Raw genomic sequence first — 24,134 nt, forward strand, 5'->3', positions numbered from 1 at the left:
TAAATGATCTTGAAAATCAAGATCTCTTTACTTTGTGGTAGGAAAGAACAGCTCAAGAACGAAACTCGGAGCAACAGCTGCATTGCTTACTTGCTAACACTAGATGGGGTGTAAGGAAAGAGTGAAGGGGAGAATCAGGGAACAGCAAAACCCTGGAAGTCCGAAGGTTTTCCTCAGCACAGAAGATTTAACTAATCTGAGCATGGCTTTCTCCACCTAGTCAAAAGCCAAACCCGATCATAAATAGGGGCTAAAGGACCCGTTTGCCCACCCTGTCCATTCCTCTGGCAGTGTGGATCCTCACAATGTGGATATTTTAACATGTGTGACACACCACTATTAGTCACATTAACTACATTTTATTCATATATTGAAAGAGTACATACACATGTCAGTAGCACAGATTGCATCAGCTCCTCTTTACTAAAAAAAGCACAATGTATATACAATCTTAAAAGGCTCCTGCTGTAGCTAGTGATATTAGATCAATGCTTATATAAACTAATGAACTTTACATAGATTTATGTATTTTAGAATACATTAAAAATTATCAGTGGCATGTTCTGTTATCCTTTTTCACTGTCCTGATGGTCTAACATTTCAATGAATTATGCATATGCATATTTTATTTACTGTTCAAAACAATTTCTATTACAGAATATAGGCAATGGAGACAAGCCCATGGTTGCATTTAGAAAGGCAGAAAGGATTTTCAATGATTAGCAATTTCTGGTTTTATGCCTGCATCCTGCAGCTTTTCCTTGGGAGCAGGAAGAGCAGAACAAGGCTCTTTTTGAGGTCTTTCCTTTGTTTATTCCTGTGAAAATTACCATAACCTTTTCTTAATTCAACTGGTGCTTTTTGTCCTCCCTCTTAGCAGCTTTGGTGTCCTGTGCACGAGCTCAGCAGAGCAGGCAGGCCAGTGTCTGGCTCCAGGCTCTTCTGGAGGCTGGGAGGGATGCTGAGCTGGGCTTTCTGACCAACCAACACAGCTACTCCACAGAAGCAGCAGCCTGCCCGCAGAATTAATTTCCCTCACTCTCTCCTGGTCCCATGTGAATGAGATAGACTCCTGTGCATCACTTTATCCTCTTTATTAAGCCTGTCTCTGCAGATACCATTTTAATTTAATCCAACTTGATAGCCAAGTCTCAAAATCCCCTTGGCTCTAGAAACAGTGCAATCTCCTGGTGTTCAATACACAAGCCTTTTTCCAGCATCCTCTTGCTTCCCTTCAAGGATCCAATTTCTCTAAACTAGCTTTTCACTCTGACTGATGCCCCTTCCTGAGTGACTAGAACTCACAGTTGAGCCCTAAAAGAAACTGCTGGTGCACTGAGAAATGCCATCCTCATCAGAATATCTAACTCTAGTGAAACTTGCATGCTTGACAGAAAAGCAATACAAAATGCTTTCCTACAACACAGGCTGAATAAACATTTTTTGCCAGCCATATCCACTTTAAAAAGTAAACTGGTAGCATAGTAAGAAGTTGCATTCACCGGCAGACATGAGTATCTTTGTTTTGTTAGATTTTTTAGCTTAATCCTAGGAGAGGTATTGCTAAACCCTACTGCAGAGCATTGGTTTGCATCCACTGAACCACTGGGACTGACACCACACTGGGATTTGGCAGGCAGCACTCAGTATCTCAGAGCATGGGGTGGGCCAGGTGGCCACTGTAGCTAAAAACAAAACCAGGCTGAACATCTCTGTGGGAAAAAAAACCCCTAACACATAATTGAAAATCAGGATGAGTTATGTCTCTGACAGGCCAGTAATAACTTCATTTCATAGCAGAGAGGTAAAAGTTGGGGAAGACTGTGACATTCCAGGTCACTGGTAGGTTATGACTCCTCATGGGAGTCCTTATACATAATCCTCTTCTGCAGCACACTCACTTCACACCCTGGATATTGGGAAGCCTGTGAGAACATCTCTGTTTGTGATCATAGGCCATGCTTCACATGTCCAGGGGAAAAATGTGAAACTTACTCAGCAGAAGGATGGAGAGATAGGCCTAAGTATGATGGAATAAAGGACAGTTTGCTTTGCTCCTCCTGCTTTATGCAAAACCTCCCTATAATCCAAGGCAGCAGTGCAACAGCAAAACATGATAAACAACCTAGTAGACTAAGTGGTATGGAAAGTTAAAGAAATATCTTGTGTAATTTAACAAGCAAGAGCTCTGATACCCAATTCTGTTGGGTAAGGGGGGGCAAAGACTCTTTCCTGGAAGACAGTCTCTTGCTTGTTATCTTGAGAGGCTCTGTGTGCCAGGATTGCCCTATTTAGGATAATTGAATGGCTTGGTCTGTAACCACCCAAAACAGCAGTGAAGCACAGTCTGCTTCAATGGATTGGCAACCTGGCAACAGCCTGGCCTCACCCGCTGGAAATCCTTCCTGGAGGCAGGAGCAGCTCTAGTCTGAAACAGCAGCAACAGCTTGGTTTCAATGACTTGGTGATACTGAAGTCACAGTTAGACTTCAGCCAGAAGGAGGATTTCCCAACTACAACTTTGATGTCCCAAACCTGAATTTATTGCTAGTGAGCTGTGCTGTGGGGGGAAGCACTTGATAATAAATCGCCTCACTGAGTACAGAGGAGCTACAGCATGGAGTGCATCAATGTCAATATGTGTTTCATCAAAGCTTAAGCCCTGCCTTCTGGAATGAGAGCTCACAACAGAATAACGCGTTAAACACCCAGAATCTACTGGGAATCATCAGGAAAAGTATGAATTAGGGCAAAATGGAATGGATACCTGGAATACCTATTAAAACAGAGAGTGGGTGCTCTTGTAGTTGATTTGTTCATGGCATTATGCAGACCTCTGATATTTTCTGTCTGTATTAACTTGTTAAGATCTCACAGTCCTGAAGAGACGCATTCTTCCTAGCTACCCATTACTGTGGGCTGGGCTACTTGTTAGGCACAATTTATTGCTGAAAAAAAGTGAATAATGGTAGAAAAATAGCAAAAGACTTTGACTCTCCCTTCAGTCTGCAATGAATTATAATGATGTCTTGGATTTACTGTGAACCAGAAAGAAAGATTTTGAAGAGATAACTCAGCGTATTCTGGAATGTTCCTCTTTGCTTTTACAATTCATCAGCAACCACGAAGAAGAGGGTCTAAAATTAAAACTTACACTACTAAAATGTTACTTTAGGAGTCAAGATCATTTTTATGCTTTGTATGGCTCACTCTTCATTTTCTTTATGAGATGTTCAACTCAAGGGAGTTTTCTGGATTAAATTTAGATCATTTTCTTAGATGTCAACATTAATTCTAATGCACTGCACTCCTCTTTGAATGACTGCAGATTGCAAAGTGTCTTTGAAAAAGGATAAAATGGACATGTCATGCAGTAACCAAGTAAATGCAGTCCCTGATTAATATGCAAGTTTGAAAAGTTCAGAAAATGTCATCATACTCCACAGGTGCACCCTGTTTTTGGAAAGGTCTCTTTTTGTTTTGTTTGTGTATAAATGTCATTCTACATAAATTTCACTCTAGCAGCTTTTCATAAACTCAAGTCAATGATGATATGTTCAAATATTTGAGTGTTCCCTTTAAAACTAGAGGCAAAGAAAAAATCTCTTCGATCTGTTGACACAGCTGTGAAAGACCGTGGTGCTTGCACGTAGATTTCTTTAAATAATCTGAATATCTTCTTTTCACCATCCCACTGGTAAATCTGGGAGAAGGTATAGTCACTTCCCAAGGCTAGGTAATAATTGTTCTTGAAGGAGAAAGGCTGCAGGGTCATGGCTCCTCGGGATGGAAGAGCCTGTATCTCCACGAACTGTTTGCTATTCCATTTCATAACTCTGGAGTCACCAATGAATCTCGTGAGTGTGATGTAAAGGTCATCTTGTATCCTGAAACTCTTCACAGCCAAGACATCTTCCATGTTGGGGATTTCACTGTGTGGGACAAACTTTTTGGAGGCTTTGTTCCACTGCAGTATAATGGGCACCTGGGAACGGCTGGAGAGGATTAGATATGATTTCCCATCTATATCGAGAAACTCAGCATCAGTGTCCCTGAACCACTCGTGAAGAGACTGATATGAATAAAATCCTTTGTTATTCCACTTATACACTGTTGACAAACCTGCTTTAGAGCTATCTGCTATGACAAAAAACATTTCACTGTCTATCTCAAAAAGCTCTATATCATTTGGCTTGGAAATGCGAGATACTTCAATATCCTGGAATTTGACAAACTTCGTCCAGCTTTCATCAAACTTGTAAATGTGTGAGCCACCAAAGAGCTGTGCCACCACCACAAAGACTTGGTCACCAACGAGAACGGCTTTACATCCCACTATAGACTGACCTATTGCCCAAAGAGAGAAAACAGAACAACACATGCATTAGCACAGCACAAGCCTTACACCACAAACATTATTACCAAATCACCCCTCCCCTTTTTTTAAACCTGAACCATCTCATAATTTTGTCTTCTGCTACATGCCATCAGAGTCTTTCCAAGCTTTTTGCTTCCCAGTAACTGGAGAGATGACTTGTCCCACCCTGTAATGTGTGCAAGTATGATGCACCATAAAATGCCGATTCCTTTTTATGCAAAATACTTTTTATTTCTCTGTTTGTTCAAACACATGGTCCCTAGCATCCAAAACAATTATTTAAGCTAAATGCAATTATTTTAAAATGACAAGAGTTTTTCTTTTGCCATTCATCAGATATCTGAAATTCTCTTATTCTTGTAATGTCTATATTTCCATCTTAACTAGAAGAATGAAATATAGTATATTTTTCTTGTTGCAGAAGGGTTAGAGTCAGCTTTTTGCTACTGTACATAGAAATATTGATGCATCTTGTGGATATATCACCTGACAGCAGGATGAAAAAGATAAATCTAACTCTGTAGTTTGTGTTAGATATTTTTTAGATTTTGTTAAACTAGAAATATTTAGCAATATTGCAGTTGCCAGATAGATCAGATCAGGTTATGGTCTGTCTTGAGAATGTCAAGTTACACTAAACAAGAATCACCTTAAAAAAGTAACAGTGAGACTATTACAATAGGTGTTGTTGGAAGCAGAGAGGAGTTCACAGAGGAATTCCTCTGTGAAGCACACAGTTAAAGTAGAACTATAGCTGCACAAGCTCCCCAGTGCATCCTCGGTCACTCACTACAGAAGATTCACCCTGGCTCCTGTGCTGGTCCCTGACCTGTGGCTCTCAGAGCTGCCTGGGGTGCTCTGCCACCCTCTACACGCAGTGTGGGAGAGCTGGGGGTACCAAGGGATCGGCAGCACAGCCATCAATGGTCGAGCTGATCATCCACGCTCTTTCTGATCTAACTCACTCAAAACACCAACTCCAGAAGAGCTTTCACCTGTCTCCTTCTGCACAGGACAGCAATGCTTTTCTCTTCATGCTCACTGTAAAGGCAACCTTGACAACTAGCTCAGCTCCATAAGCCCATGTTGTAAAGAGCTAAATTTAGACATCCAAATGCCAAGCATATGGTAAGTAGTGAAATTCTCTGTGGAGCTGGCTCCAGAGCTCTACAAAACACTCTTCAGGCTCTGCAGGAGGCTCTTTATGTGCCTGTGTTCCCTGGCAAAAATCAGGCTCGTGTACATTTCAGAGTCCAGAGCTCAAGCTCAGACCTTCCAGGAGCAAGCCCTGAGTGTGGAACTAGGACACAAGTCCCTTGCAGAAATATCTCCTAATCAAATCATTCAAAGGAAGGTGAAATACACCCGGAAGTCTATATCTAGTGTTTGCTATCTTTGCAAATGAGTCAAACTCTCAATTTAATTTCTAGAGTTTTTCTAGGGCTCAGCTAGCTCTCTCTGGGCTGTTGACTTCTCAGTTCACATCCCTGGTACATATTTTACCCTAATCTACCAAAACACAATGAAACCTTAAAACCCAACATTTTTCATTTCCAAAATTTCCTGACAGAAGGGTAGCTTCTTGTAAGATGTTGTTAGTGACACACAGAGCTGATCTGAGGAGGTAAGTGCTTGCCTTTGTAGATTCCACACCAGAGGAGGTCACAGCACACTCTATGTCTCCCAAAATATAAGGTAAAAAGTAATTGATCACACACAACAAGGACAGGAGGGAAAGGTGTTCCTTTCATAATTTAGCTCCTGAGCATTCAAAACCTCTGGCTTGGAGTATCTGGGAAATCAGGCAGCAGATAACAGCTTTGATGATGCTGTCTCTGCTGTCATGGTGCGACTGAGCACCACAAGTGTTGGTTAGGGACAGAATGGTTGTTAGAAAATCAGCATTAGAACATCACCTGGCATCCACAAAGGCTTTTTGTTTGATCAGTAATCTGGCCAAGATGTTAATTGAGCATATTTGTAAATTGAGAGTAAATGCTGAAGCTTTACAACACATTTATTTAGGTAACAAACACAGTTTAAATATTTCTGTCATTTTCAGCTGTCTTCCTGGTCAGCTCACCCTACAAGCATCCTTCAGACCTGTCTCCTCCTACATGGAATAGATTCCTTTTATATTTTGTCTTGCAGGCACTTTGGCAAGAGCAAGTGCTCCTTCAGCTTCTGCTTTAACTTTCTGTGTGACTGAGGCAGTGAATACTGAGCTGGGCCATGGTGTGACATTCATGGCAAGTGTTTGGGCCTTCAGAAAAATTTACAAGATTGGACAAAAAAGCCTAGTTTGTGTACCACAGTAAGGTTAAATGTGCACATATTAACAAAATGCATTGCTCCATGGAGTCACTCATGTCCAAACATCACTCACTTCAATCAGCCAAATTCAACAGAGATTCAGGACAAACCAAATAACCTGATCCCCTCTACAAATCTTATCCAGTCCATCAGTGAGTGGAATCCCAGGGTTCATATACCTGTGATATTGTCGTAACTCCTGAAATTCATTTCAATGTGATCCCACTCCAGCACCATGCAGTTCTCCATGCTGGGCTGTGCAATAGCTACAAACACATCATTCTTTGAGTTGAATGTATCCACTGAAACAGACTGGTAGGGCAAAATCTGGTGGACAACAAAATCTAGAAACATACATTTACAACAGTTAGGATATATCCTTGCTGGAAACACAAAGTGGTCACTGATTAGAATGATGTACACTGAAAAATGAGTGAAATGCTCTGGATTTTGTATAACACTATCATGGAAGTAGCAGTACTCATGCTAGGCACACACCAACAGGGAAAGTGTCTCCTGCTTTAGGTATCATGAGCTGTCCTCTGAAAATGTATTTGTCAAGGAAATCAAATATGTAAATAGTGAAATAATTCAGATTTTCCAGCCAGGCTGGCTACTATCAGTGAAATAGAGAAGTCTCTTTCCCCACAGCTGGAAGTTGCTCTCCCGCCAAGTGAAATGGCCTTGGAAGAATCACATTCAAGCTGAGAGACAGCAACCACCAGCTGAAGTCCAATAACTTCTTAAGTCATGCAAATTTAATCACCAGCAATTTGTGTTATGCTAAACCAGGCAGAAAGTGAAATGATATCTGAAGTTTGCCTGGGGATAACCCCATTTTGCCTAGACCATAGACAAAATGGTGTAATCAAAAACTCAGTTAACATAATGTTTTATGGGGCATTATAATGTAGTTTAGGCATAAAATACAACCAACCTGAAAATTACTATCTAGTGGAAAACTTATACTAGACAATAAGACTGAGAAATTGGAGCAACCTGTAAAGATTAGGAGTGTAACTCCAGAATTAAAGACTTTTTTCCTCAAAAATTTAGCGCCTTTGTAGACTCAATCTGAAAATTCACCCTGGGGTATGTCAGCAGTCACCACAGAGCCAGTCTGGGGCAAAGTGAGGAGACTTGGGTCTGAATTTGACATTTGACCAGACAGCTGTGCAAGATCTCTATTATCAGGAAAAAAAATTGTGTAGCAGAGCTGACAAGGCACTCAGGTCTAAAATGTGGTCAGAGGCTTGCACTGAAGTAATGTATGGATATAGATATGTAGAAAAGGAAAGGCATCTTCCCTATGATGGCATTTCTGTGCAGAACCACACACTGCTCTGCTTTTAGCTCCATTTGCTACACGCCTTCACCATGCACTCCTATGCTGGAAGGGCCTGAGCATCCAGGGATTTTGGTGAAATGGTAATTAAGTCTTCACTCGAGTCCCTTATTTTGGTGCATTATGAAATAATTGCTTCTGAATGAAGAACCCTCTGTTTCTGCATGCTTGAAAGCCTTGCCCTTGAGGAGTTACACTTGTGGAGAATAAAGATAGATGACTACCATTAAACAAACAGAGCAGATTCCACAGCTGTGAAAGAAATGACAGTCTTCATTCTTCGAGGGACTATTATAAACAGAGCTTGGGCTTGGTTCATAAATGCTGGTAGGCAAACAAGAAAGTTATCTTCATTCTCACTGGGAAGCTAAAAGGGCTAGGAAAACTGAAACTGAATTATGCAAAAAGTAAAACTGACCAGCTATACAAGGATGGAGCAGGAGCAGATACAGTCACACAAAATAAAAATATTTTTTAAATCTTGAAGAAAAAGAACCCCAGAAAACTAATCCTGAAAAGACAGCTCTTGAAATCTGAACAGTTGTGAAACCCTTTGGGGGAATCTGTGAATTGAAACAAACCAGTCTGTATGTGAAAATGGGTAGGGAAATCATTTGTAATCAGTAAAAAGCAATAAATGCTGGTTTTAGCACCAGCTGGGAATACCAGGCTGTAATGTAGAAGAGGGTTACACAGTGAAAGTTGCCACCACATCAGGGTTGAAAAAAATTCTAACACAGTAAATACAGGACTGGGAGAGGTGCCCTTTTCCAATATCTTTATTTTTTAAGCCGGATCCCCTGGATGGGAGAGGGCAGAGGACACAGCCCTGCCTTCCCCCTGTGCTGCTGGCTGCATGAGCTGTCCCTCCCTGCCTCCCACCCAGTGCACAGCTTTGCTCTCCCTGTCTCAAGACACGTGGTTTTCATGCTGCTTTCTGCTGGCTGAGAGTGAGGGTGTCTCCCTGTCCTGCAGTCACTTATTGCCCCTCTGCTCCCTCTGTGGTTGAACTGGCATCATGGTGTCACAGGTGAGGGGCCCAACACTTTTATTGGGATGATTTTCCTTCTGGCAGCCCTTGCTCAGGCTGATCCCAGCACACAGGAGCACTGATGCCAGCACAGGAAAGGAGGAGAGTGCAGGGAACATCACAGGACACCAAGGAAAAATTAAAGTGATGGTCTGTTGGGGCAGCTGCTCCCAAACTGTATCCTGCCATTCAGTCCCACTCTGCTCACATCCCTTCTTCCCTGCAGTGGACATTTCTGCTCCAGGTGAGGCCAGGGCCTGGGTGTGCCAGCAGGGAGTGTTACCCATCCCTTCCTTCTCCCAGCACAGGAGATCTCCAGCACAGGAGCAAGAATGGAGCAGTACCTACTAATATGCAAACTACCTCCCTTCCAGACAGCAGGGAAAGAGAAGACCAGCTCCAGAAGACAATCCCAGCTAGGTAAAGAAAGGGGAAACAAGCTTCCAAAGCTCAGTGAGATGATCCCTGCCTGCAGGTCAGGGCAAAGCAGGTCCCAGGCATGCACATGGCCAGTTTCCAGTGTTTGCAGTGGCTGTGGGAGCCCAAGGCCTGTTTTCCAGCCTCCTGAAAGTGAGCTACATGTTCCCCTGTGGTGCTCACAGCCACAGGACAGCCCCCTCACACACTGTTGAGGAAGAAAGACAAGAAATGAAGGGAAATGACTTAACCTGCTTCCATGATGCAAGCACTGAGAAATGGAAAAGACAGATGCTATCACAAAAAGAGTTAAAATGCAGGTCACCAATACTGTCAATCACTTTCTCTGTGAGGAAGCAACAGGACCATTTTGTACCTTGCCTTTTTATTTTAAGTTTGGCAGCACCTCTTTCCATCTCTCCTGTTACCATTGCAAACTGCAATGGTACTAAAGCAAACTGCTTTATTCCTACATCCTGCATCCAGCCATGCTTGACACAGAGTACTGGAGACCAGAAATGATGGAAAGTCTGATCCCAGCTGGCAAAGGAGGGAAATACTGTACTAAAGACTAACATGAATGAAAGAGTTTTGCAGAGTCCTGCCCACCACTGACTGGGAAGGGAGAATACACCTACAGTGTGTATTCTAAGCCTGTGACTAATGTATCCTCAAGGAAGGAATATGGGTGTATTTACACTCCCTTTGGATCTGGGGGAGGCAATAGCAGAGAGGGAGAAAACAGCAGTGGCCTGACACCACAAACCACCAAGGTCATAGAACAGAGTGTGACAGCCACATGCTGTGCTGTGAGCATTTGAGCAAATATTCAGCTGGGCAATCCTTGCCCCATGGAATGCCTTCAGTTCCCAAAAACTCTGCAGCACTTGGAGTTAGAATTATGCTTGGTGTAATTTCACTTACAGCAGACAAAGGGACAATGGAGCAACACTTTTTTCCTGGAGCAACTTTGCAATGTCTGGGTACAAAAGAGTGACAGAGGGCTGGTAGGTCAGGGTAGGTTTGAGGATTGGGTAAGGCTTTCTCTTGTGCACTGTTAGTGCTACACAATGGCTTAAACCAGACTGAAATGAAACAAAGCTCCTTTTACTTTGCATTGTTGTGTCTCAGTGATTCAGCAGATGTAGAAATGTAACTTTGGTGCTGTTCTAAACTTCATTGCTCTCCTGTGTTTGACATCCTTTCATGCAGCAGGTTATTGCACTTTACCTCTACTGCTCTTCTGACATAATTTTGAATTCTCAGTTCATTCTCTTTTCCTTCACATATTGCCATCAAAGCACCTTTCATACCTTTCCCTGAAATTTCATTTTACATTACTAGTAATCACCTTTTCTCTTGTCTTTTAATAATAATGACTGACTTGATGACAGATGAGAACTTGCACACCTTTGATATGACTGTCTAGAAAAACGGCAGAGCGCTGACATCCTATTCAAAGAAGATGAAAAACAATACCCACGGCTGATATTTCCAGTTATATGATGTGACTACATTTAAAGATAGGTAACTGCAGCAGTTTTGGCATAAAATATAAGCATAATCACATGCAAATTTCTCTTTGCTCCCTTCAGCATGCTTTACATTACCTTAAAAAATAAAAAATCAAGATCCTATGCAAGACAGTAGTCAGAATATTATTGGACTTTTCAACTTAATGGAGTTCTGTGAAGAACTTCTGGCACTATTGCCACCATCTTTGATGCTAATAAATAATGATTTATCAAATAAAGATAACAGCTATAGCCACATTTTTGAACTTATTTTCATTGCTTTCTGTGAAATACAGAGATTTTGGGAAGCTCATCTGCCATAACTCTATGGCTTTATTCCAGACAATAGAAAGCATTCTGTGATGAAAATTAAGCCACAAATTGAGTCATAATCAAGTCTTTTGGAATATGAATAGGCAGAGCTCTTCTCCCATTATCACTTAATCCAAATAAAAACTCAGCACGTACTTTGGCATCTAAATGTGATTTTCCCATTTTGTAACTTGTTCTAGTACTTGAAAGTGCTTTGTATGCAACCCTTTCCTCCCCCCAGGTCATGCTCATAGAAGTGAAAGGGCATTATCTAAACTTCTGATATTTAACCATTTGTAGTGTGCTTAGAAATATACATTCTGAATACCTGTAGTGGTGCATTCATAATCAAAACTTGTCACATCATTTAACTTCTTATCCTGATATTCTGCTGGACCAATACACAGGACATCAGAAACAGTGGAATTTGTCATCTTTAACCACAAAAACAACCACTTGGCTTTGCAGTCACACTCAAATTTATTTCCCCTTAAATCTCTAAAAAAACACACAGAAATAAACATATTTGAAAAGGTTGATAGCAATATGAGTACTACAGAACTGTCATCACCTTGACATGCTGAATTTCAAAATATCTGAATATCCTTGAATTGTTCTGAACTGAAAGCAGGGAATTTTAAGTTTTATCTGGACTCCTTTATCGTGAGCTCTCTTTCACTGAGATTTTTGAAAAACCATTGCGTTTTATGGTCATCTATAATCATAGCAATGGAGCACTGTGTGATTCATGTTGAAGTTACTTTTTTGGTAAGCTTTCCTAGGATGAGGACTGTAGTGTGTTACATCCTGACGTTCAGGCTGTCTGCTGCAGGCCTCCTTTGCACCATTCACCACTGACACAGAGAATTCCCCTTCCTTCACTGAACTGTCCCAGTGCTGCTGCTTGACAGAGCAGCCTTGCAGACACAAAATACAGATGGAAGACTTGCATTTTTGGAGTCGCTGCTGAGGTAGAGTCAATTTAGCTTCTTCCTGCTCATGCATGTGCAATTTCAGCACTGTACTTGTTCTTTGATCCTTTGGCAATTTCTGTGGCTTAAGATTTTACTTTGCTGTTTGAAAGAGCCAGGCCAAAAATAGGGGAATCCTAGTTACACAGGGAAATGCTGATAGAATGTCAGCAAGGTGCTACAACTGCACAGAACAAGGAAAAGAAGGTTTTTTTTTTTAATTAATCGCTTGTACTAAAATAATCTCAGGGAATATGTAACAATAATAGGAAAATATGTTCAGAGAAATTGTCATTTTAAAATTCATTGTCTCTCTGTCTCTAAAACACAACTTACAAGACAGCAGAAAGAAGTACAATAACACAAACTATGTAGAGCATCACGAGAAGCAGCAGTGATTTAAGAAATAGCAGTTACTTTAGGAGAGTCTATCAAGCAAACAATTATACAATGAAAAACAGCTAGAACAAAAAAATACACTTTCTGTGTAGATACCAGATACTGCAACACACACCCAGAACCTAAAACTGAGAGCAAGAGTGACAGAAGCAGTAGAAAGATTCTTATTACTTACAGTTCAATTAAAGAATCTAAATCGCTGAAGACATCCCTTGGCAAAGCTTTGAGGTGGTTATTTGCCAACGAACTAGAAAAGAAAATAGAGTTTGTACCATTGCTATCTCTTACCTTGCAATTCTTACCAAGTCTGAACTCACAGGTTGTTAATTATCCAGTGCTGTCCAGCCACTGGCACTGTTAGAAGTTACCAGAAACAGGCATTAATTATTCTCATTCAAGAATGGAGATTGCTTGAGGTTCACATGAAAGTAAATTATTTCAAACCTTTTATTATTTTCCCAGGTGCAAATGTAACCCACAGAGCAATCACTGAGCACACTGGAAGGAAGCAGGAATGTTAATCATGAGTAGGCAGTGTGGTGGTACCAGCCCAGCACTGGGGGTACCAGGGGCACCCCAGACCCAGCTGTGCCTGCTCACAGGCAGCCCAAGGTGTGGCAGGCAAGAATTGCTCCAAGGATGGTTCTTAATTTATGGAAAGCATGTTGTTGACAGCAGCAGGAAGCTGACACAGAGGGAAGAGAAGTTTTCTGTGTAGCAGGAAAACCAGTGGTCTCCCAGGAGAGTTTTGTTCAATTAGAAATTACTTTATCAAATGTTAAATAACTTACAGATGGGTCAGGTCACGAAGGCCACGAAATGCATTTCTTGAAATGGTTTCGATTTTGTTTCCTTCAATAAATCTAGGCCCAAAAAAAAGTATTTTAAAATATTTAAGTAACATTATTATTAGCATCACTGTGCTTTAAGCTATGGTTGCCAGATGCAGCATATTTCTGGGCAGCTCCTTCAGACTGAAAGGTGGGAAGTCTCAGTGGAGCTGCTCATGTTCCCTTTTCCCCTTTCCTTGGGCAGGCTGCAAGGAACAATGCAAGTACCTGGCATCACAAGGGATGGCACATGACCCAAATGCCCAGCAGAAATGGAATAAAGTGAACAAGGCAAAAAAAAAATCCTCTTTTGGTAATCCTCTCAGGATGCGTTGTGCAAGGCAAGAGTCCTGTGTAGGAGGAGAGAACACAGGAGAACCTCCTGAGGCAGAAGCTAAAGTCCTACCTTCCCCTCCCCACATCAGCAGCATTTTCAAAGCAGCACTCAGCACAGAGGTGCCAGGGCTGCCCAGGCTGCAGAGCTGCTCTGCTGGGTCCTGCTCCCATGGCTGTACGTGCACACTCAGTGCCACCTCCGTGCCCACACAGCCCTGACTTGAACTGCACACGTTTGACACCCACACAAACTGCAGGACCACTGCCTTGGCTCAGGTCTGGCTGCCACAGTTCAGCTCTGTCCGGCTGGGACATCTCCTCTGCAGGCTGCCAGCTGCACAGAAGTCATGGCCCTGTGCACTGGGGGAATAATGCCAGGCACATATCGATTCCAGCAGCACCCTGCTCCTCCTGACTCCTGCATGTCAGCATTTCAGTAAAGAGCTGATATTTGAGCATCTTGACCCCTGAGCACTTGAGGACACATCCCCAAATACACCATGATCCCTGCAAAGTGATTGCAGCCAGGTGGCCATCAAGATATTGCATGGTACAGCTATACCTGGATGAAGAGAACTGTATGCTGACTTTATGAAAGGCTTATGAGATGAAAGTGCCTCCCTTATTCCTAAGCTCTGTTTGCCCTGCAGAGAAGTTAGAGGGAAAATGCTATGATACAAGGTCTCTTCTCAAGAAAGTGATAATGGGATGAAGTGCTCCTGGTTCTGCAGTTTAGGTGTAGGAAATATCCTTCATGAAGTGACTGGGACCCTGACTGCAGGCAAAGGGTGCAGATGAGAAAGTGTTGTGTCTGCATGGGAGATATTAGAGACAGGCCAGCCCTTCAGGGCTGTGTGGAGCCACAAATTCAATCCACAAGAGCAGAGAGCCACCCTGCCTCCTGACACCCTCACTGGCAGCTGGCATCCCTGCACAGCACCAGCTCAGTGATCCATGCAAATAAACAAGGCTGCACTGCTGCAAGCTGGGAGTTAGGAATTAGACAGGTTCTTGAATCACCAAGCCTGGTCTCCAAGAGATGCTGCTCGGGGAATTCCAGTCAGTTCACCAGCAAAGCTCTCATCTTTATCAGACCTGCCTTACCCAGACTGTACAGAGTCATTTTCAGGGTGCACTGAATGGCATTATGAGAGCTGCAAGAGCAGCAGGACACAGCTGGAGGTCTGTTATCTATATATAGGTACCAGCTGTGGGTGCTCCCCAGCTGCTCTTCGGCCAGAGACTTTGGCTTTGTACACACAGACTCTTGCCATTCCTGTTTGTCAGTCAGGTTTCCTTCTTCTCTACAAAGTCTGGTCCTGGTAACTAAGAGACATGAGTTATGGAAGCTGTACTGGTTATACTGGCTGCATGGCCAAAGAAACAAACCACAGAAAAAGGCCACTCACAGCCAGCACCCCAAAGGTGGAGGGGTGATTTGCTGGGAAAAGCTCTATGGAATTGGCAGAAAAGGCAACCACAACCATTAACTGAGACCACTTGTTCAGCTGCTGAAAGAATTTGAAACTCCAAGGCTTTACCAGTCTTCATCCTGCTCCCTGGCTGGCAGCTGGTGGTCAGGGACAGGGCTTTGCCCTCTGGCTTTCTGAGGAGGGCAGGGTGTTTCATTCAGAAGGGGTCTGGTTGCAGTGACCAGCACAACCACCACAATGTGTGCTATGCTGCCAGGACAAACCCATCAGCACTGGAAAGCAGGCTGCTAATGATACAACAGAAAATGGTTTCCTCCTTTTTACAAACTACTGCAAATAATTTTTTTCACTGTAGACACAAGGAAAAGAGAATGCTTAGATAACTTGCTATCTCTGAAAAATCCAGATGTAGCTGAATAATGGATTTTAGCATATACCATTTACCATTATCTGCAAATTCCATTGTTGGCTACTCCACATGCACCAGACTATTAACCCTGAATACACCCCATCATAATATCTATTTGCCTTCAAGATTTAACAAAAGTCAGTTTTATGAGCATTGGTCTTCCTGTAAAAAGGACAAATGTTTTCCACAGCTACATTTCAGCTTGGAAAGATGGGTGGAATGAGCATTTTTTTCAGGTCATACTCATAGTTTCAAACACACCAGGTCATACTGAGTAACACAGAGAAATGTTGTCCTTTGGAGTGTGAAGGGAGGACAGCCTTGCACCAGGGCTAATACTTTTTTTAAAAAGAAAAAAGGGTGAACTAAAAGTAAAAAAAAATAAGGACCAGAAAAAGAATGTAAAAATCAACTAAGTGAATGATATAAGCAAAAGGAGAGTCAAATAATTTAAAATAATAATATAAATAATTACAATAATTTCTATTATATGAAATGTATGTTTATATATTTGTGTATTTATAATTAATTACATAAAGATAAATTCTATGGGCATTAAATAGGGTATCAGGAAAAAGGCAAAGTAGGAGACAAAAGCTGGGAGAAGAGAAGCAGAATCAGAGTTGTTCAGGACAGTACACCAATATTTGCAATTCCTGCTCAGGCTGCCCATAGGAGAGAACAGGCTGCTCCACCTCTTGCCTGAGATTCTACCTCTTGACAGGGGTAGCACTGTTCTGGAAAGCCCAGTCAAGCTCTTGCTAAGCAATGCCTTTTTGTTGTGCTATAATTGCACAGAGATACCTGGTATTGAAGGCATCTTTTAAAAATGCACTGTAACACCTGAAAAATCGTCAGCCACCATAAAGAACATGTGCACAGGAGTGGAACATAAATCCTTCAGCTCCCCTGCTCTTGGGAATAACAGTAAAGACCAAGATTCTGCAGCAGGAGTCTTGGCAACTTATCAAAACATCTTTATTTATAAAGGACATAAAATACCAAACTTACAGGTATTCTAGATGAAAAAGACCAGCAAAGGCATCATCTCGTATAACAGTGAAGGAGTTGGAGTTCAGCAAGCTGAAAATGGAGAGCAGGCATTAGGAAAGCACATTAAAACTTGACACATTGGATTATGCCTGTTGTGTTTATTGCCCATGACCAAACTAATCTTACTGACCTGAGCTCATATCACCCCCCCAATGCAGCACACATAAAATACTGTGGAATGGTCTATTGAAAAAAAATTGAAGGCATTACATGATGGTAGTTAATGTCCACTACTCCCCAGGAAAAATGTGCCATTGACCTTGGCTAAATGTAACCTGGTCCTCAACTCAATGGTCCACTGAGCAGAACAAGCCATCATTAGATGGCAGGTCTGCTGAGTGTGGCTCATCACCCCTCCAGCCCCACTGACAACCTCTAAGGGTCCACCTGAGCAGCATCCTCGGCTCCCAAGCACCAGCTCTCATTTATGCAGCCTCTCTGGGCCAGCACTCACTCACTCCATGCTCCAGGGGGATGCTCTGAGCCTGACCTGCAGCCTGGGAGGACAGCAGCCAGTCTGGCAGCTGGAATACAGACATGTCCAAAGCACCGAGACAGAGAATCCAGCTGCACTGCTGCCTCCTGCAGGCGCTGCCTTGCCCTACTCCTGTGTGAACTTCAGGGACAAACATGTCAGAGCTGCCCCAGAGAGGCTGTCACCTGAGCCAGCACAAGAGAGCCAGGGAGAAGGAGGTGATGGAGGCTTTGCCAGCAAACTTCATTCCTCATTGTATTAATGCACAACAATGGACAATCTCCAAAGGTTGATGTTCAAAGGCAGAGAGGGCAATCGCCTTTCAAGAAAACAATAAAACTTCTAGTTTGGTCTAAAATATTAACACTACTCAGAAGAAATAATTTTTGGAAAATCTCAGAGCTTTCCCTATGAATGAATATGTCTGCACTAATTGCTTTATTAGAGCAACTGATTAATCTTCCTTTTGTATGGTTTTAGGCATTTTACTAAAATTAATTTAGAAGACTAATGAACATGAAATGCAAACTTTCCCTGTGATCCCTGGATATTATGCTAATACTAGACAAATGCTCCTTAAATTATCCCAAAGAAATCTAACAAAGATGAAGACCACCATCAAAAATAAATCCTTGCATTACTATTTTTACCATGATTACTGCCATAGAAAACATTGTCCTGAGATGCCCATGTGCATGCAGCAGCTCTTGTGTTATTATGATGCCATGTGTTATGCATGCAGCTCTTTGTTATTAGTTATTTTTTCTCATGTTTTAAGCAAAAGGTTACAAATTATACTAAACAAGTGCAATTTGTAACTTTGTAATTTTGAGTGCCCAAGGTGGCGGTTACCGCCTCTTTCTCCTACATCTGACTTACCACATAAAGTGACATGAGCAACTTCTGCCTTCCTCAACAACCCACCTCTGCCCCACGACCCTACTCACCCCAACATCTCCAGAAAATCTGCTGCAGCTAAGTAAAAGGGACAATCTTCATCTGCTCTTCCTCCCTCTTCCTAGTACCACCATCCAAATCAAGCTAGATTCCCCCCATCTCTAATTTTCCACCCACAGAATTTCCACCACAGAAATCCATGGATTTCTTCCTTTCCTTCCCAGCTGGCTCCCCAGGTCACTGTTTGGCACCATTTATTGGGGGCTCAGTGCTGACCCCCAGCTCTCACAGAAACTTGGTTTTGGGAACAGTTCCACGCTAAAGGAGGTGAAGGCTTCTACCCCTTGCTTTGCCCACTTCCCCCCAGCTTTCTGCATGGAGTGCTGCTCCTCTCAGAAGAAGACAGGCCTTTGAGTCAAAGGAGATGGGGAGCCCAAGCAGAGGAGCCTCAGCAGCCAGACACCTTTAGAGAGGTGTCTACCTCCTGCTACGAGCAGTTTTAACATCTAGTTATGTGGTGAGCACTCAGCCTGGGTTTCTGGCAGGCTTTGGATCTTTTCGCTGAGTTTCTCTTTGCAGTGTATCTGTGCCTGGGGGGTCAGTCAGTCCTATGGGGTGGAGGTGTGGAGGACCTGCCTGGTGTCAGGCATTCCAGACGGGCTGCACTGGGCTGGACAGGACGCAGGCTGCTGCTCAGCCTTGCTGCAGACTGCCAGGGAACTGAGTACCCAGGCTCCCCAGGGGGCTGTACCGCAGTCTCTGTATCTTCCCTGCTGTCTCCCAGGACAGCTAAATTAAGCAAGTTTGCTCAAGCTCCTGGAGCAGGAGGCACACACCTAACTGCAACATGGGCACGACCAAGCAGCTGGCCTGGGTCAGGAAGGAGGGATGGATGGCTGCTAAGTGCTAGGAGCTGGAGCACTGTCTCCTGGACAGAGGAGCGCTGGGTCAGAAGGCATCTGAGAGGCCACCCTCCAAGTGGCACAATGAGTCGTGCTGCAGACAGCACCAGCACTGCACACACAGAGGATTGATTCCCTCTGAAGTGCGTCCTGGCAGCCTCTGCTCACCCCATCGTGCCCACTGGGTCACAAAGCCAGTGAGAGACTCCTGGGCACAAAGTGAGCGGGAGTGAGAGCCATCACCACATAACTCTAGAGGACAAAACTCAGCCTTAAACTTACTAAAGCTGAAGTAAAAAAAAAAAAAAAAAAAAAAAAAAGAAAAGAAAAGAGGAACTTAGAGCATCATAAAACAATTTCCCCTCTTTTAGTAACTAAATATACATTTTATGAAGTGGTTTCTGAGCAGAAAATGCGTCCCTGAACAGAAATGTTATGAAACAGCAGCTATACTGGGGGACTGTGCAAGCTGTCTTCTCCCGTGTTCTCCCTTTCCACAAGAGAGAGGGAACTCTATCCAGGAGAAACGGAGAGGCTCCATGCTTAAAGGGACTCTATTCAGGAGGAAGGGGTGAAGTGCTACTTGGCCGTGCTCCTTCCCAGTGCCATACTTACAGCAGCTGCAGGGAGGGCAGGTGGGAAAACATCCTGTCCTTCACTTCGGAGAAGGTCCCGTTGACCAGGCTCCTGGAAAAGAGATGCCCCCATGAGGCGGGAGCGCCCCGCAGCCCCGGCCGCCCGTGTTCCCCGCGCGGGCCCCGCACTCACAGGGAGCCCAGGCCGGCGGGCAGGCTGCGCGGCGCCCCCGCGGCCCCCACGCACAGCGCCGACTCCCGCCAGCAGCTGCAGGGCGGCCCGCAGCGCGGCGGGCGGCGCGGGGCGGCGGGCGGCGGCAGCGCCAGCAGGGCGGCGGCGGCGCAGAGCGCGGGCAGGAGCCGCAGCGGCACCGCCATCGCTCCCCGCCCGCACCGCCGCTGCCCGCCGGCCGCTCCCGCCGCGCCCTGACATCAGCGCGGCGCCGCCTCCGCTGCGGCGCCGGGACGCGGAGCGGGGAGGGAGGGAGGGGGCACCCGCGGGCGGGGCGAGGAGAGCGCGGCCGGGGCGCCGAGCCCTCCGCTCCCCGCAGCAATAGAGGCAAAGGGGGCGCGGGAGGCCCCGCTGGTAGCGCCAGGGTGATGCTCCCCCCCATTTCCTGGGCTAGCATCAGAGGTGCTGGAGCGTGTCCAGAGAAGGACAGCGAAGCTGCTGAAGGGTTTGGAGCACCAGTCCTACGAGGAGAGGCTGAGGGAGCTGGGGGTGTTTAGCCCCGAGAAAAGGAGGCTCAGGGTGGGATTTATTGCTCTGTACATTTAACGGGAAGGAGATTGTAGTGGGATGGATGTAGTCTTTTTTCCCAGGTAATAAGTGATAGGACAAGAGGAAACGGCCTCAAGTTGCACCAGAGGAGGCTTAGATTGGTATGAGGCAAAGTTTCTTCACTGGAAGGGTTTTCAGGCATTGTAAGAGGCTGTCTGGGGAAGCAGTGGAATCACCATCCCTGGATGCATCCAAGAAATCACAGAATCATGGAATGGTGTGAGTTGGAAGAGATCTTAAACATCTTCTAATGCCAAACTCCTACCATGGACAGCTTTCAGCAGACTGGGTTCCTCAGAGCCCTACCCAACCTGACCTGAGACACTTCCAGGGATGGGGCACCCAGAACTTCTCTGGACAACCTCATGTGAAGGTGTGGTGCTCAAGGACATGGCTTAGTGCTGGACCTGGCAGTGCTGGGTCAGTGATTGTACTGATGATCTTAGAAGTCTTGTCTAACCATAGTGATTGTGTGGTTCTAAGACCAGCTTGAGGGATGTCTAGATCATGAAAGAAGCAAATGGATGACGGCACCACACAATTCCAGTTGCTTTCCAGTAGTATTATGCTTTCCAGTGTGTGTTAAGTATGCATTAATTGAATCACGCTGTATCAGAAGGCTGGAAAGGTTTCAAAACTTCACATTTGTGGTGCCCCAATTTGACTGAGACACGTGAGGCACATCAATAAAAGAATGACTCTTGTAACTTTATGTTACAAGTTATTTGTCTTGTAACATCAAATAATTACTTTTTGCAACTCTTGTAACCTTCACTATCCTTTGTGTCCAAGCCTCCCTTCTTGGTTTGCATGGGCCAGGTGCAAAACTCCCATTTTACATATCCCAATGTCCATTTCCTCTGCTGCAGTTTGTGCCTGCTGCCCCTCCCTATTGCCCACACAGTCCAGCAGAGCCTCCTGTTGGGTGCTTGAATTCAGCAGTGAGATTCCTCTTCTTTGAGCTGGGCAGAGCCAGGTCTCCATCTCCACCCATACACCATCCCTGCAGCAGGCAAAAATTCAGAAAGCCTGAGCAACACCTGAGCTAGCAATTTAATTAATTTATCATCTGATTAGGCAGAAACAAGAAGAGAAATTGTTTGAGGTCAGTGTTAGTCCCAGTTTTCTTTGCCTCGTTTAATCTTTTCAGTGATTTTTAATGATTTGTGTAATGCATCTCTTTGCAGGAGCTGTTGTGCACCACATCTGCATTTTAATTCTACAGCCACGATAATCTAAGGATGTTTATTTCATTGTCAAGCAGACAGAAATTGTTGTGAACTGTTAAATCTGCTGGATTTCCTGTCATTCTCTTTCAGCTGGGCCACAGGTGCTTTATCCTGATGTCATTGAAAGTGCCAGAAAAAAGAATAATAAAAATTATAAGAATGCTATCAGAAATCGAAAGGTGTTTTACTGTCTCTCACAGTGTCCTTCTGGATAAAATATCCTGCATGCAGCTAGAAAAGTCCATAATAGACTGGGTGAGCAGCTCACTGACAGGTGAGGCTTGAAGTGTTGCAGTAAATGGGGTTATCTCAGACTGCCAGCCAGTCACCTGTGGGGGACCATAGGGCTCCATTTTAGGGCCACAGCTCTGTAAGGCTTTTATAAATTATCTGAACACAGGAAATTAATTTACATTTAGTAAGTTTGATAATGATACTGAACTAGGAGGAGCTGTGGTCTCCCTTCAGGATAAAGGGGCCCTGCAGAGAGGTGTGGGTAAGACTAGAGGGCTGGGCACTCACCAGGCGTAGGAGATTTGACCAGAGCAAGTGACAGATTCTTTACCTGGGACAGATCATCCTGCTTATACATACAAATCAGAGGATGAGAGCCAGGAGAACAGGCTGTGGGAACAGATCTGAGGAATCAGGCCAGTGAAAAGTTGGATATAAGTCAGCAGTGCCCTGGCAGCCAGGAGGGCTGAGCGTGTCCTGGGGGCACCAGGCCCAGCATGGCCAGGCAGGGCAGGGCAGGGCAGGGGATTGTCCTGCTCTGCTCTGCTCTGGGACAGCCTCACCTCCAGTGCTGGGGCAGTTCTGGGCACCACAGTGTAAGAGAGGATGTAAAGCTGTGAGGCTGTGTCCAGAGGAGGGCAACCAGGAGGGTGAAAGATCTTGAGGCTGAGACTTAATGAGGAGTGGCTGTGCTTGCTGGGTTTGTTTGGCTCGCAGGAGAGAAGGCTGATGGGTGACCTGAGTGGGACTACAACTTCCTCCAAGTGTCAGCAAAGGGGCAGATGCTGAACTCCCTCTGGTGATCAGTGACAGGACACAAGGAAATGGAAGGAAGCGGCATTAAGGGAAGTTCAGGTTGGTCATTAGAAAAAGGTGTTCACTGAGAGGCTGGTCAATCACTTCTCCCAAGGAAGTGGTCATGCCTCCAAGCCTGACAGAGTTCAGGGAACTCTGGATACCACTTAGTTGTATGGGTTTGGTTTAGGTAATCCTAGGAGAAATAGGGAGTTGGACTTGGTGATCCTTATTGGTTCCTTCCAACTTGAGTTATTCTATGATTCCATGGAAAAGACACAAAAATAACTTCCCAAAATAGCAACAAAGTAATGATGTTCCCATGAACCAGACAAGATATCTCTCCATGAATTGTGGCTGCTGTGGCCATCCAGGGATGCCACTTTGGGAAGCCTTTGATACATTCACCCTTTCCAAGTGGCATTCAGTTTCTGTCAGCAAACACAGCTTCAGGGTTCAGTATTGCTACAGGGCTTTAAATGTCTACAAATGCCATATTGGGATGTAAAGCACCTTTTCTAAAAGACACAAAGCTAGGAACCCAATTCCACAACTCAGTTCTTCAACTTTCATTCATGCTAAGCTGTTCCCTGCAGACATCTAAAAATCCCAGAACACTTCAAGATAGAAAACTATTTACCTCCTAGCACTGCCTGTTGTAGTGTGTTGTAATGTCCTGTTTTAGACTTCCGGGTCCCGAGTCCCTTCCCAGGTGTGCCAATACTGGTCGCCCTTCCCCCTTGCCCCCATGCTGAGTGAGTCCTGTCAATCAGGCTTAACATTCCAGGAAAGGCGTTGTGCAGTTATTCAAGTTCAAAGGATGCCCCTCAGGCCCAGAGGTCATTGGCCTGTCTAGGTGTCCCTTGTCCCTTGAGACCCCGCCCCTCCCACCTGGTTGGTGGCTCACCTGTCCCCTCCCCTCCCACTGAGCTTAAAATGTGAAGCAGGCCATGTGCTCTGAATTCTGTTGGGGTTCTTCCCAAGATTCAGACATCTGTAACCATGGAATAAACCTCTGGATATTAAACCCTCCAGCAGAATCCCTCCTTTTTTCTCTTCACCTTCGCCTGAAGCCTCTTCCTAAGGTACCTGGACTTGTTTAGTGCCCAGCTGAAACCACCAGCAAGCTAAAGGTGTCTCTGGGGTGAAGCACCACAGCTGCCGCCTTTGGCTCAGCAGCGAGGGTCAGACTGGCCCAGGCACAATCTAACTGGTAATATTGGGATTCATGTTCCAATAACTGCCCACAATTAATTTTGCAGACAGGGTGTCTTCTGATTTAACTGATTTAAATGCAATTTATTTGGTGATCCTCTCTATCTCCCCATGGAAGAGGAAGAATGATTTTCTCCTGCTCTCCCCACCTGCAGCCTCATCTGCAGCATCCCCTCAGTAAGGAGCTGCCAGACACAGACCACCCTTACTGGTGTCTTGAAAGAGTCAGGGGGTTCCTCATGGGTCAGGGGAGGATGAGGTGGAATGAGAGGCAGGTGCAGCAGGGCCAGG

The 24,134-nt window shown here is 44.5% G+C and overlaps 1 protein-coding gene across 1 annotated transcript; it reads right to left on the reverse strand.

Annotated features, from left to right (window-relative positions):
* Nucleotides 1–347: 347 nt before the first annotated feature.
* On the reverse strand, nt 348–20,042 carry LGI2 (leucine rich repeat LGI family member 2). Its single transcript, XM_074541822.1, has 8 exons — nt 19,783–20,042; nt 19,630–19,701; nt 16,699–16,770; nt 13,471–13,542; nt 12,855–12,926; nt 11,638–11,807; nt 6,871–7,035; nt 348–4,347 (listed from the first exon to the last, which is right to left on the reverse strand). The coding sequence occupies exons 1-8, from the start codon at nt 19,965–19,967 to the stop codon at nt 3,530–3,532; spliced, it is 1,626 nt and encodes a 541-aa protein (XP_074397923.1). The 5' UTR covers nt 19,968–20,042; the 3' UTR covers nt 348–3,529.
* Between the last annotated feature and the right edge of the window lie 4,092 nt (nt 20,043–24,134).

The sequence above is a fragment of the Zonotrichia albicollis genome, chromosome 5, assembly GCF_047830755.1.
Source record: "Zonotrichia albicollis isolate bZonAlb1 chromosome 5, bZonAlb1.hap1, whole genome shotgun sequence".
Taxonomy (NCBI): domain Eukaryota; kingdom Metazoa; phylum Chordata; class Aves; order Passeriformes; family Passerellidae; genus Zonotrichia; species Zonotrichia albicollis.